The sequence below is a fragment of the Oryza sativa genome, chromosome 2 (genome assembly GCF_034140825.1).
Source record: "Oryza sativa Japonica Group chromosome 2, ASM3414082v1".
Lineage (NCBI taxonomy): Eukaryota > Viridiplantae > Streptophyta > Magnoliopsida > Poales > Poaceae > Oryza > Oryza sativa.
Window position 1 is genome coordinate 16,380,195 of NC_089036.1, and position 14,476 is coordinate 16,394,670.

The 14,476-nt window shown below is 42.0% G+C and overlaps 1 protein-coding gene, 1 long non-coding RNA gene and 1 pseudogene across 3 annotated transcripts in view; 2 read left to right on the top strand and 1 right to left on the bottom strand.

Moving 5' to 3' along the window:
• Positions 1-5,468: 5,468 nt before the first annotated feature.
• LOC136355020 (uncharacterized) lies at positions 5,469-7,600 on the top strand. The gene is made up of 2 exons (XR_010739030.1): positions 5,469-5,608; positions 7,256-7,600. It is a non-coding gene; the product is annotated as an uncharacterized lncRNA (long non-coding RNA).
• On the top strand, positions 5,606-7,246 carry LOC136355019 (uncharacterized; annotated as a pseudogene).
• A 2,483-nt stretch (positions 7,601-10,083) lies between the features above and the next one.
• LOC4329342 (uncharacterized) overlaps positions 10,084-14,476 on the bottom strand; it is a 44,416-nt gene continuing 40,023 nt past the window's right edge. For both annotated transcript variants that reach the window (XM_015769867.3, XM_015769868.3), the window contains 10 exons: positions 13,943-14,476; positions 13,664-13,841; positions 13,045-13,187; positions 12,843-12,969; positions 12,406-12,627; positions 11,958-12,314; positions 11,714-11,872; positions 11,358-11,639; positions 10,874-11,089; positions 10,084-10,369 (listed from right to left, as the gene is read on the bottom strand). In XM_015769867.3, coding sequence (XP_015625353.1) covers positions 11,006-11,089; positions 11,358-11,639; positions 11,714-11,872; positions 11,958-12,314; positions 12,406-12,627; positions 12,843-12,969; positions 13,045-13,187; positions 13,664-13,841; positions 13,943-14,476 — 2,086 coding nt within the window. In that variant the 3' untranslated portion in view covers positions 10,084-10,369; positions 10,874-11,005. The remainder of the gene's footprint in view (positions 10,370-10,873; positions 11,090-11,357; positions 11,640-11,713; positions 11,873-11,957; positions 12,315-12,405; positions 12,628-12,842; positions 12,970-13,044; positions 13,188-13,663; positions 13,842-13,942) is intronic.

Consider the following 14,476-nt stretch of genomic DNA (forward strand, 5'->3'; position numbering starts at 1 on the left):
CTGGAGCTTCTTGCTCCTGGTATTTCTAGCAGGGCTGTCTGGGCTTGATGTAGTGGCTGCAGCTTGGGGCTTTCTTTGGGTAAGCTTCCTTGGGGTAAGTTTCCTGCTGATGCATATCTTCATTCTTAGTGAAGCCTACGGCAGTACAATCTGCAGTGGCCGGGTCTCCTAGGTCTCCTGTTGAGTGGTCTCATCAGGGCAAGGTTCTAGGAACACAGATTGTAGTGGTACTGGATCATTGGAACCAGTTGCAGACCTTGTGCTAAAACAAAAACATGGTGCATTAGGTGGCATGAAGTTTTTGATGATTTGAAGGCTTGTGGTAAAGAAAAACATACCTGTTACTCACACTGACTGGTTCTGAGATTGTAGTAGTAGTAGTAGTAATGGCATATGCCCCCTTTTTCTTCTTGTTGGCACCAGAAGAGGAAGATTTCTTCCTTTTTTTTTTGTGGGATGCATTGGCCATTGCTTCATTGGCTGGGAAGACCATCTGGGAGGGATTAGCCACTAAACTGGTCTCTGTGTTACATGGTACAACTTTCTTCAACCTCTTCTTTGGTAGACCCCTACATATCAAATGTGTTTTAGTTAACTAAGTTATTGGTGATGTACATGTATATGCAAACTAAGTTATGTACAAAGTATACCTTTCCGCCTCCATTGTAGCTATATCTTCTAGGTTGCCATTCTTACATGTATACCAGTGATGGTCTAACAGATGGTAGATCGGGCACTCATGTTTCTTTGACGTTTTCTGGCTGCTACCTCCCTCAAGTGATGACTTCATCTTATTCTTGTGCCTACCTCCAGCTATGGACTTAAGCAAGGGAGGGCGCATGAAGAAGTCATGGGTAGCCTTGGGCCACATGGTCTTGTCTGGTATGGAAGGAATATAACCCTCATATGCAGCGCTGAATTTGTTGACAGAGAAGTACTCATCCACATGGTTCTCAAGCTTTTCTCCAGGAATGGATGTAATGTATGCTATTGCATGCTTGCATGGGATGTCTGAGCCCTGCCAACCCCTACAAGAACAGGTTCTATCCTTTAGGCTGACCACAAACCTGAACCCAGAGCCATTAGTAGCTTTAGCGCACAGTTCTGCCACACCTTCTGGAGGGGCTGTTATCACCTCAATATCCAGGTTGTAGCTCTCTTCTGATCCTTAAGCCTCTGCAGGATGTGAGGTAGAATTTTTCCATTAAACTTCTTGGCTACCTTCTTCCTTTGGTTCCATTTGATCAATATTTTCTGCCTTATAGTGTCCAGCAAGTCATCCAAGTGCTTTCCCTTCTCTGCCTTTGTCCAGTTATTGAATGACTCAGCCAGATTGTTAGTCACATAATCCATCTTTGATGCAGTCCTGTACTTGCTCCTAGTCCACAACTTCTTGTGAGTTTTTTTGCAAATACTTTATTGCTTCTGGTTTGGCTGCAGCCATTGCTTGGTAGTGCTTCTCAAATATGTATGGGCTCCATGAATATGAAGAAGCCCATAAATGCTCATCAAATACCTTCCCACTGTACCTCTTCTTGAAATTATGTACTAGATGGTACATACATTCTCTATGTTCAGCAGTTGGAAAAACATCACTAACCCCTTTCATGACTACCTGTCCACAATCTGTGTTGAATGTCAAGCCATCTGGGGTACCTATTGCTTCCTTCAATCTCTCCATAAACCAGAACCAGTTCTCATTGGTCTCTGAGTCAATCACACCAACAGCTACTGGATACATCCAGTTGCGCCCATCTACTACACAAGCTATGCACAACTGTCCCCTAAACCTCCCTGTCAAAAAAGTACTATCTACTGCAAGATATGGTCTACATCCTCTATGAAATACATCATGCTTTCAGTACGAAGAATAGCCTATGAAATCAGATCTTCTTGTTTATGGTGTGATGATCAATAACAAGAAATAATCCGGATTTCTAAGTTGAAGCTACTATCTGGGTCCATCCTACATATGAACAAGGAGCACGTAATCATTAAACCCTAACACGGATTAGTAGCAATGGGCACTAAACATCAGTACATCAAGGGAGGCAATAAATGTGGCCTAAGACAGCGAAATCAAAGGGGGCAGCATAAAATTCACCCGTCTAGAAACCAATCCGGGCGCTCGCTGGCGCCGTTCCACACCATGGCTGCTCCTCCCCGTTCCTCTCGATGCACGGTTAGATCCACGCTCCCATGCTCCTCCCCGCCGCCGCTAGGTTTCGCCACCGTCGCCACCGCCGCTGCTAGGGTTTTGTCGCCATGGAGAGCAGGGAATCGAGAGAGAAGAGAGTGACACTTAGGGGGATGACGGTAAGCATCGGTCAACAGACGGTCCAATATGCTAGCAATTGAAAGGGAAAGAGCGACATTTTCCCTATCCGGGCCCATATGTGACATGTCAGAGCTGCCAAACGGTTATCCCCAAATAGAATAGCGATGGAATGATGTGGAGGGCATGATAAAGTTCGACAATGGCAGAGAGGGAGGCTCGAACTTTTTAGTGGCAAAGAGGCAGACAGCATCTTTTTTAATGTCACAAGAGGAAAAACCTCACATATAGATAAGTAACCTTAAATTATTGAGTTATTACTGTTCATCCATAAGATATGGAAGATCAAAATTCCTTTAGAGATTGTCCGGCAGATGCGCAATAGAATTTAAGCAAATTTTGCTACAGGATCTCGTGGGAATGCGGTTTCAATTGTTGGACACAGGCGTAGTAAAATGTTGAATAAAATCACTATGTAAATATGGTAATTTGCTCATGGAACCCGCTTATATTATTTTAATATTTTTGGCCATGTGTACAACTGAAGAGACCAAAACACTCATCCAACCAGGTTCCAACCAAACCAACAACACTATCGAACCCCATGGCAGTCGCCGCCGCAACGGTGACGTCGACGATGGTGAGGAAGGCACTATTCACAGCAACTTCCTCTCCTCCTCTGCCTCTCGTAGCTGGTGTAGCCTCTCCCGCTCCATGCCCAGTGCTTCTGCCATGCCGCACATCGCGCTTTATCCATCGGACCTACTCTGATGGGTGCCCCACTGGCACAGACACAATGCTCATTTTGCTACCAGAAGTTGTGCTAATGGCTTTCTCAATCCTGGTTCAATTTTGGGTTAATTGGATCCATGCCATTACAAATATGCCGATTCAGATAAATAACTTTATAATTCGTCTATTCATATACATGTCATTCGAATTCGAACAAAATTAAAACCATGCCATCGCCATCGTGTTTTCCATCACCATATAGATCAAAATACCCCTAAACGTGGGACCCACATGTCAGTTCCATCCTCTTCCTCCATCCTCCCTCTCTTCTTTCTTCCCCATCTCTCTCCATCTTGTTTCAAATGTGCAGCCAGCAAGAAGGGCACGCCTCTCATCACCGTCGGCATAGTCATTAGCGACGACAGCGGTAGCGGGGTCATTGCCGCCACCGTCCTCTCAGTCCCCATGCCCTCCCCCCTCTCATTGCCACTGAGGATATGCAAGAGCGACAGACTTGCTCTTACCGACTAGACACAGCTGCCTGAGTGCGCGGTGGATGCAGAGCCCCACCTCCCAGTGCCGTCGAGCTCCATGGGGCATTTAAACTTTTTGCCACTTTCAGATATGGCAATTATGAATTTGCCACTCACAGTCTATGACATGTGGGCCCTCATGTGCATATGACATGTGGGTCCAGTGGTAAATCCTTAATTGTCACTTGTAATACTGGCAAATAGTTAAATATCTCCCTCATTGTGGCTAACACCCACCTTGCATCCTAGCACTTGCTCCCCTCCGGCTGCAACCCAACCCAACCCAGATTCAATTGAAGTTGCGCGGCATGGAGCGGCGGATATAGTATATAGGTATATACAGCATATAGGTAGAGGGAGACCCCAACAAAATTGGATTGGACCCCAGCCTGTCTCCAACCAAATAACTTATTAAAGCCCAACTAAAGAAACAATACATCAAAGCTTAGGTTAGCCCAACTAGAGCCCAGCTATTCGTGGGAAGGTGAAAGGAAAAAAGTACACCGAAAAACCAGATATATGACATCCCTCAATTTACAAAAACCATTCACTTTAGGTCCTTCGGTAGTTTTGACCCCGGTTTTATCCTACGTGGCGGCTGAGTCAGTGTGAGATCCACGTGGTCACCACATGTCATCGTGGCCACGTTTGGCCTCCTATATCTTTCCCCTATTCTCTTCTTCCTCCTCTGTCTCTCTCTCTCTCACTCTTCTCTTCTCTTCTCTAGGCAAGCCGGCCGGCGGTTGGGGCGGAGGCCGCCCGGGCGAGGTGGGAGAGGAGGAGGCGGCGGCGGCGGCTGCGACGCGGGAGAAGGCGAGGGCTGCGGCCGGTCGCGAATGGCATCGACGGCGCTGCGTCGCCGCGGTGGTGGGCACGGAGGCGGAGGCAGGGTCGGATGCCGCGGCGGTGGGCACAGAGGTGGAGGCGTGGCTGCCAGGCGGAGATGCCGCAGTTTCAGAATGCGTCGGAGCCGGCGAAATGGAGGTGGCGCGCGACGGCTCCCGTGGCCACGACGACCGTGTCGGCGTGCAAGGATTCGGAGTTCAACGCCGACGATGAAGATTGGCGATGCTGAAGGGGCACGAGGAGGGGTCGACGGCGGTGACAGTCTCGGAGAGGATCCTGGTCCCGAAGCGTACAGACTGTGCGCAGCTGTCGCTGACTGGCAGCGACTGCGGGCACGAACTGGCGGGCAGTTCCCTCCCCGGCCGTCCCCTCCTCTCCCTGCCTCTTCTCTCTCCCTCTCTCACTTCTCTCCTCTTGGGCAGGCCGGCCGGCGGGTGGGGAGGAGCCGAGGAGATCCTGCGTAACAACGCCTAGCACGAGGCGGATGACGGTCAGCCTGATGGCGCCGTCGTTCTTGGCGAGGCGGCACGCGAAGTTGCCGACGAAGGAGACAGTGACGAGCAGCAGCACTAGCCATCGACCTTGTCGCCGGCAACAACCTCACCGTCCCGCGCCGCTGCGCCAGCCCCTCGCTGCCTCAGGTCACTGTGGTGGTGGCCGCGGCGCTCGACGCGTGTCACGGTATGGCCTGCCTAAGAGGATAGAAGTGATAGAGGGAGAGAGAGGAGGAAGGGAGAGAGATGACGTGGCATCCTGATATGTGGGGCCCACATGGGTCCCACGCCGACTTAGCTGCCACGTAGGATAACCGGGGTCAAAACCACTGAAGGACCTATTATGACCGGTTTTGATTAGTTAAGGAACGCTGGATATCTGGGTTTGCGGTTGGGGGACAATTTTGTAACTCGATGACCAGGGACCTTCCATGTACTTTTTCCAAGGTGAAACGATGCTCTGAAGTCCAAACCGTGTATCTCAAGACTGAATTAACTGCGTCTCCGGCTCTCCGCTCCTTTTCCTCGTCAGTCGTCGGTACTCTTGACTTGAGACACTGAATCGCTGCTCTTGCTCGATCCTTCTCCTTCGCTCAATCACTCCTCTACTCAGATCAAGATCAAGTGCTGCGCACCCGCGCGGCCGACTACACGCTGCGTGTAGGCCACGGCGAGCGGGCATTCGCGTACGCTCGACTTCCAGTCTTCCACAAGTTGCAACTTGCAAGGTTTGTTTCCTGCCATTAGTCCAGAATTCAGATTATTGGATTAGGCCATTAGTTCATTCAATATTCTTTAGTGCTGTCAGAGTAGGAGCATCAAATCATTTTGATTTATTCAATCATTTTTTTTTTGGTTGTCCACATGCTGCATCGCTGCTTACTGCTTGCACTAGAATAACTGGTTGGCAGTGACCAGTGAGAAGTGGTTAGCTAACGTTGGTGATATTGATAGTGTTCATAACCAAGCAATGAGGGATTGTGATGCTTTATTGAAAAAAGAGCAGCACATTGATGTTTCTTTGAACAGCCAAAGTAATGCTGAGAAAATTGCTTATTATACTCGATTAAATGGCTCAATTGATGTTACTAGACTCTTACTGAAGCAAGGTATGCCTTTTCGGGGCCATGATGAGAGTGAGGAGGTCTCTCAATAAAGGAAATTTCAAGGAATTTCATGCTTATACCGCAGAGCAAAATCCAGCTTTACACAATTTTTTTTGGGGAAGCTTTACACAAGGTTGCAGGTAAAAATGCTCCTGGTAATAGTAATAGTCAGTATACATCTTCATAGATTCAAAATAACATCATATGTTGCTTTCCAAAAGAGGTACTGTGTTCTATTCTTGAAGAAGTTGGGAATGATGTTTTCTGTTTGCTGGTTGATTAGTCAAGGGATGTGTCTTAGAAGGAACAAATGGCAGTGGTCCTGCCTTATGTTGGTAAATGTGGCAGTGTTAAAGACAGACTAGTTGGCCTTGTTCATGTTAAGGAGACGACATCTATGTACCTTAAGTCTGCTATTGATGATTTATTTGCGGAGCATAAGCTAAGTTTGAAACAAGTGAGAGGGCAAGGATACGATGGTGCTAGCAACATGAGAGGGGAGTTCAATGGTTTGCAATCACTAATTATGAGAGAAAATAGCTCAGCATATTACGTTCACTGCTTTGCACACCAGCTTCAGCTAGTAGTTGTGACCATTGTAAAGAAGCATAAAGGAATCGGGAACTTTTTTTGATATGATTTCTCTTTTATTAAATGTGGTTGGTGGATCTTTCAAAAGAAGGGATATGATTCGAGATATATATGCAGAACATGTGCATGATGCTTTAGAATGTGGGTTACTTATAACTAGTTCAGAGGTCTGGAGATACTCATTGGAGCTCTCACTATGAGACACTAAAGAGTTTGGTTCAATTGTTCCCTACAATAGTTAAAGTTCTAGAGTATATGGAAGAGAATGACAGGGATGACAAAAAATTGTGTTTTATTTGCAGCTTATGTTGAATATCTTGGCAATCGCAAACACCTTGTCTGTAACTTTACAAAGAAAGGATCAAGACATTGTCAATGCTATTAATTGTGTAAAATCAACTAGAAATCGCTTGGATGAGTTTAGGAGTTAGAGGACGATTCCAACTCATCCTCCCGCCTTTATATTTCCCTTGGCCACCATAGAACAACTCGGGTTTTGTTTAGATCAAAATTTAGCTTTGGTATTTTTCCGTGTAATCCTGTCATCGATTAGAACAACTCGGGTTTGCTTGTTACGGAACCCCATCTGTGATATTTTTGCTGATTCAATCCTACATCTTTATTTGCAAATCGAGTTGCCTGTTCATCTTTTTCTTACTAGTTCTCGATTGCTTGCAGGAACAAATGCCCTCGTGGTTGGGCTAACCATGCATCCGTCGAGATTCATGACTGCCTCTAGAGTTGGTGTAACGATTGCAAAGGTGTAACGTCTCTAGATAGTTATAGTCGGATCTCCAACGTCGCTCCATTCAATCAAATTGTCCTCTCATCGAAAGATCGGGACACCCTCGTGCGCATCACCTTAAGTTGCATTGTGCAACCAGCCCATTAAGGCCTAATAGAGGAGAAAATATCTCATGGGCCCGAAATTCTGTGTTTTACATCCAAAAGTTAGGTTTACAAGTATCCTATATATTCTTCTAATTATCCCTAATATCTACACTAAATGTTTTATTTCATTTCTTAATGTTGTTCTGTTTAGCTACACAACTCACGGTCACCGCACAAATATCACGGTTACCGCATCAAACCGTGCGGTAACCGCGACCAAACCATGAAACTGCAAAATTTGGAATTCAAGTATTTGCTGATGAAATTCACACGGTTTTCGGCGGTTACCTTGTGCGATAACCCCCCTCCAAATGGTAAGGGAAACCCTGCTCATCACTAGCAAGGCGAGAGCCGCAAGACAGAATATTATAGTAGGATTCAGAATTTGATTACAAATAAAACAACAAAGGGCTTGTTGGCTTCATTACCAAAAAAACATTACTACCATTTTTTTAATGCTAAAGTTTAGTAGTGTTTTGTTTGAGGTCTTTCTAAATTCTAAATTCTAGTATAAGTTTTGTTAGAGTTGCGTTGGTAATTATATGTTTAGTTGTTACCTTATAATTTTGGTATTAACAAAATTTAAAATGGTTGAAAATCATTATAAGGTGAACATGACCGACATGATCTACTTCATATGTCCCAAATTAAGTTAATCCAATATGGTACGTGATATATCTAGTACTACGAATTTAGTACTAGAATATGTCACATTTCATACGAGATTAATTTAATTTGAGACAGAATTCGAAGCAATAGCATACGTACTATCTAGCTGGGGCATGTTGGGCTGCTCAGCTCAAACCTGGGCCAACTAAAAAGCTTCCATTTGCAGTTGTACGAATTTAGGAAGAAGTTTATTTAGGTCCCTCGTCTAAGGATCAAGTTTAGACCACATCTCTAAACAGAGAAATTGGGTAGAACACATTCCTCATCTTCCAAAACCAGTGTCGATATAGTCCCACAGGTAGTTTCGGCTGACGTAGCACCCGTTGTGCAATCATGAAGACCAAGTCAACATGTCAAGTGGGTGCCACGTTAGTTGAAATTGCCATCCAAACCGCCTTTGGGCTATATTTGCACTAATTTTGAAAGATAAGAGATGTGTTGTATCCCTTTTGCGATTAAGGGACGTGATCTGAACTTAAACCTTACGAGAGACCTAAAATGAACTTTCTTATGGATTTAAACCAAACACCTCATGTGCGGATAGTGGGCTGCAGTGAGAAATGCTCCAATGTGTAAGATTTATGATAGGTTAAAATTCAAAATAGGCATCTTATTATCTATATACCACTTTAAAAGCTTAGCTATTGTCACCCACAACTGCTTTCATCGTAAACTTTTCTTAGTATTAAAAACAACTAAATATAAGTGGATAGTTACATGTAAAATCGAAATAAGGCAAATATGTCCCACAACAAACAATGGGCAACACACTTCGTGAAAAATACATTTATCCATACCAAAGTACGGGTAGCTAGTCATAATTAAAACAAGGGAAAATTCCCTACGTATCCTTAAAATTTTCCACAATCTCTTCTATACCTCTAAATTTTGCCTCATCTCCTACATGCTATGAAGTTTTCATTTTGATCCCCTCTATCCCTATTATGTTAGTTGGCCATTAGTTTTTCAAAATGACGATATTGCCCCTTTGCCATACTTATTTGCTACTACTTCATCATAAATCTCATGTGAAAATTTGCAATTTACAATAACATCAAATTGAGACAAAATTATTTGATGTAAAAGTTGAAAAAAATTCAAACTTTTGAAAAGAATTTTTTTTTAATTCCCATTTCTTGGTTCTGCTGGTTTGCTCATTCATTTCGAATCCGTATAAGAGTTTCATCTAGAAATTGAAAACCGAAATTATTAATTTTGGGGTTTTAAATTTTAGTGAAATGCTCTACGAATTCCATGAGTCAATTTGAAATTTATTAATTTTTTTTAATTTATTTCTAAAATTTGTGGTGAAATAATTAATTATTCCGTTTGTGTTCTTACAAATAAATTCTTTAACATGAGAATTGTGTTTTGTGATTAAACTAGAACATAAGTTTGAGAGAAGGGCAATATAGTCAATATGAAAAATATTTAACGGTGAACTCATGGCAACTAACGAGATGGATATAAAGAGGAGATTAAAATGAAAACTTAGAAGCAAGGGATACGAGAAATTTTTGTGGACACATAGGGAATTTCCTATAAAAATATGTAGGAAGTATAAACCAAAAACTAGGTGTAAACATGACCAAACGTACTTCTTTCTAATTGTACAATTTCCATTAACTATGTGCATGCTTAGTTGATGTAGAGGTTGGATATATGTTTATAGTCTACTGAATATTAAAAAAAATATATGCATTTCCATCTTTTAAAATATTTTGGCCCAACAGTTGGCAAACTATAGATGATATGTCAATTTTTATGGACTACGTTGCGAGATTTTGTGTAAAAACTAATTACAATTGAAAAGGAGTGCAAATTGCACTCTGGGACAAATTTCAAAAGATTTTGCTTTCAAAGAGTCAGCAAACATTTTTTGGGATATATAGAAACCGCGCCAAACGATTTTCTTGCAAACATTTGAAGACCTCTCAAATCCTTGCTTGGGGTAAAGAAATGGCCTTGCTGGCCATGTAAATTGGACCGCCCACTTGCATTATACATATATAAAATATATCTACAAATAAAGCTCTTGTTGCATTATGACTAAGACTGCTATATCCCAAAATTTCACATATAACACAAAAATTTACAACACCGAATTGGGTCCGCCTAAAAAGTTATATATGCAATGCACTGGTATGTGCCTTCACGTTCTGAAATATCCATACAAACAAATCGGCTCTCTTGACTGCCAACTAGTCAAGGTGAGCATGAACCTGACAACACCTGCAAAACGTAAGCCAAATGAACAATTGTCCAATCAATCAATATCTATTACTCTCCGCGTCCCATAATATAAGTGATTTTGACTTGTTTGCTTCAACTGTTTGACCATTCGTCTTATTAAAAAAATTTAAAATTATTATTTATTTTATTTCTGACTTACTTTATTATCCAAAGTACTTTAAGCACAACTTCTCGTTTTTTATATTTGCATAATTTTTTTAAATAAGATGAGTGGTCAAACAATACAAGCAAAAAGTCAAAATCCCTTATATTATGGGACGGAGGGAGTAGCAGCAAAAAATGAGTTGCAAATCATTTAAAGACCTCTCAAATCCTTACTCTTTTGGGGGAAAATTTGTTAAACCAAGAACAAATCCCACCAGAATAAGGCCAAAAACAAATATCGCACCAGAGGCTCAGCTCAGCTGCTCTTAACGTTTGGTATATGTCCCTCTTATAACATTTTCCTTAGCTTTAAGAGAATAATGATAGGTGTGCCCATACCTCTGCAGTCGAAGAGTAGCACGGCATTGCTTGTATCATGCTCAAGCGCAAATATTAATTCAAAAATAATTTTCTGAGACATCATCATGCAAGTGTATCTAGTGTCGATCCTTTGATGAGAGCATTTGTCATCTAACCATATGATAAGTCCTGAACGGTACGACCACTAGTGTTGCGAGGGGCATATGGTCTTGGTACCTTCCATCTCAGCAATTCCTGAAGAATGTTGACAGAACCCTTCATATTAACCAAACGAGACTAGAAAACTTGCTCAATACTGTAACAAGTAGTTAGCTGAACATGTATACATATCCGGATGACTAAAAGAACAAAATGCCATTCCTCTGTACAACACGGAGACCTTGATAACACAAAGCTAAGCCATGTTGCACGTGATAAAAGAACAGTACGCATGACATGTTATTATATGTAGAACAGTACAAGTTGCCATTCACACGCTCCTACTCACAAGAAGTCCATTTACCTTTGTTGATTTTGGACCATAGGCCTTATACGCTCCGTCAATTGATGAGTAAATCAGTGTAGCTTGATCAGACCCACGATTACACTTGACCAACCGAACAACCTCCCTAGAATTTGTGGGCTTAGCTTTCAGGTACAAAATAAGCTTTGAAGGTAAGGATCCTGGAGCATCCTTTTTCCCATGGGTCATTTCTACAGTCACCAAATCATCCCACAATACATCCCAGATTACAGAGCACGGATCCTTTGCAGGACTGAACTTTCTCTGGGTCATCATTGGGACCTGAAATACAATCATATGATAAATAGAATGAACAGTACAAACCGTAATGTAACTAGAATCTACGTTTGTCTTACCTGAAGCAGTAGTACTCTTCTGTGAGTAATTAAAAGAATTTTACCCTTAGGTAGCATAAAATGATCCTCATAAGCATCAGTAGATGCAAACTTTCCCCGGACTTTGAAAAGGTCAACTTGGCCAAGAAATGTAGCATATTCAGCTAATTGTAAGATAGCCTAAAAAGCACCGCCAAAAAGGATTAAGAATACCATTTGAAACAAATGAGATCGCCACCGGCTTGAGGGAGAGAATGCTAGTTACCTGGCCAGCTGCTTTATGGTCGTCATAAGGATAGAGCAAGCTATCACCACCAATGGCTCGAGGGAGACGCCTACGAGCCAACTGCTCCTCAGCCATTATAGCTGATGATATTTTCATTTTCACAGCATTTGCACCTTCTGTAGTTTTCGACAAAAGATCAAGAACTCCACTCACTGGCTGAGCGGCTGCACCAATTAAACCTTTTCCGACACCTTGCACAAAGCCCTCAACACCAGAAGATTTTGCACCCTCAATGGGCTTTGTCAATATGCCTGTAACACCTCTGAAGATGCCCTTTGCGAGAGCCCCACCTCCATCTCGTATGACATCACCAAAGTCTTCCACTCCTTTGCTATCCTGGAGAAACATTACGAACCACAAAGTACATGTTATCATAACATACTACTTTTATACAGTTCAATACATGCATACGTAGAAAGAAATGAACCTGTCTCATTCGGCCCTGAATGAATTTCTTGTCCATGGATAATGCTGCTATACCCTTACTCATATTACTCAAAGCGCTACTTGCATTGCCAAGAATGTCAACACCCGAAAGTAATTGAAGAGGTTGGCTGAGAATATCTTTCTGAATGTTAGACATAGCAGAACTCATTAGTGCACTTTGTCTCATGCACAATTCTTCCCGATACCTTTGAGCTATGCGGACCTTCATTGTTAAGATAAAGGAATCAGTGCTTAAAATAATTAGAGTAGCGTACATCAGCGTATAGGGACAATAATGTACCATGGCATGAAAGTTTTTCTCAAACATGCATAACGGTATGAAAGTTTGCAGAAGATAATTGTAATGGAAACCAAAGAGAGGGAGGGAGATATTATAAAAAAGAAAGACTAGTTAACAACATTTAACTGATTCCCTACCGGCATGTGCTCCATGTTTCCCAGTGCCGTCATTAAGGAAGACCAGAACCCAAGAACCCCTCTCGGCCTCTGGGTAGGGGACATTGCCATTGAGACTCTAAATCGTATTTCAGAAATATTAAGAAGCCTGCAACAAAAGATTTAGTACCAACAACAGGGAAAAAATATAAGAAAAAAACACAACATGCAATAGTGTGCGTACCCAATCTTCAGTATAGGGTCAACTGAGACAGCAGAAGACTCTGAACTGGATATCCTATCAAATTTTAGGTTCTGAATCATCTCATGGAGGCGCCAAATAATTGGCTCATGGATATTAACAAAAAACACACAGTTCTCAGGAACCTACAAGCATTACATAATTATTATCGCAACAAATATTTAAAGACATACTCCCTCCGTTTCAAAATGTTTGACACCATTGACTTTTTAGCACATGTTTAACCGTTCGTCTTATTCAAAAAAAATTAATGAAATATGTAAAATTATGTGTACATGAAAGTATATTTAACAATGAATCAAATGATATGAAAAGAATAAATAATTACTTAAATTTTTTGAATAAGACGAATGGTCAAACACGTACTAAAAAGTCAACGGTGTCAAACATTTTGAAATGGAGGGAATATATGATAACTTCATGTACAACTAGGAAACTGTCATGAATAAAACCCAAGCAAGACCAAGTAAAAAAAAACTTACTCACACGGCTGTTTGATAAAGCTATGCTACTCAAAAGACAATCTCATAAGGAAAAAACATCTATGTGAAAATATCTATGTTAAAATAAGATTTATTAATAACCCATGTAGACAGATCACCTGCACACCAAGATATGGATAAACACAAAATTCGAGAGAATTATTGGTCTGCAATGTCATAGAGAACTTGATGATGTAGTCTGATTGATTCTCCATCCTTTGAGGACAAAAAAGGACAGGCATAAGAACGAAAGGTAACTGATTGTCCACTTGAATCCAATGCATCTGCATTTTGAGCCTGCCATTAAAAGAAGCAACAAATTGAAGTACGGAAAAAAGTAGAAAATTTTGAGCGGAAAACAGCAACCTAGCAAATAACCAAAAACACATGATTGTCACCTATTGATTCCAGAGCCCATTCCAGATGAGTAGGCTAGTAATAGTTGCTGCACTGAGAGGAAAAGAATTTCCTCAGGCATATGGTCAATTATGGAAAGTCCAAACTCTGTTAGCTCCAAAGTAACATGAAATTCACTATCCAGATCTGGAGATGACTGCCCACTGTCGACCTCTGATGGCTGAAATATTGGTGATAATAGCCTTTCTGTTGTCTGTTCCCGAGTTCTATTATCAGGCAGCCAATCATTAATTTGGGTAACATGAAACTTTCCCTCCTTAAGAACAGTGACACGCAAAGCCTTCTTCACCCTGCTTGATGCAGCTAGCGGTTGGTGATCCATGACAACATCAATGTCATATGTCATGGAGGTTGTAGGGTCACTTCCATCTACTAATACTTCCAAAAGACGCCTTCTGCCAATATCCTCCCAAAAGAAGGAAGCCGATGAATTTGGAGGCAGACTACGCCATGAATAATCATCACCACCAACCTGCCGAAACCGTACAGGCAAGAACATGGAGCGGTTCTCTACC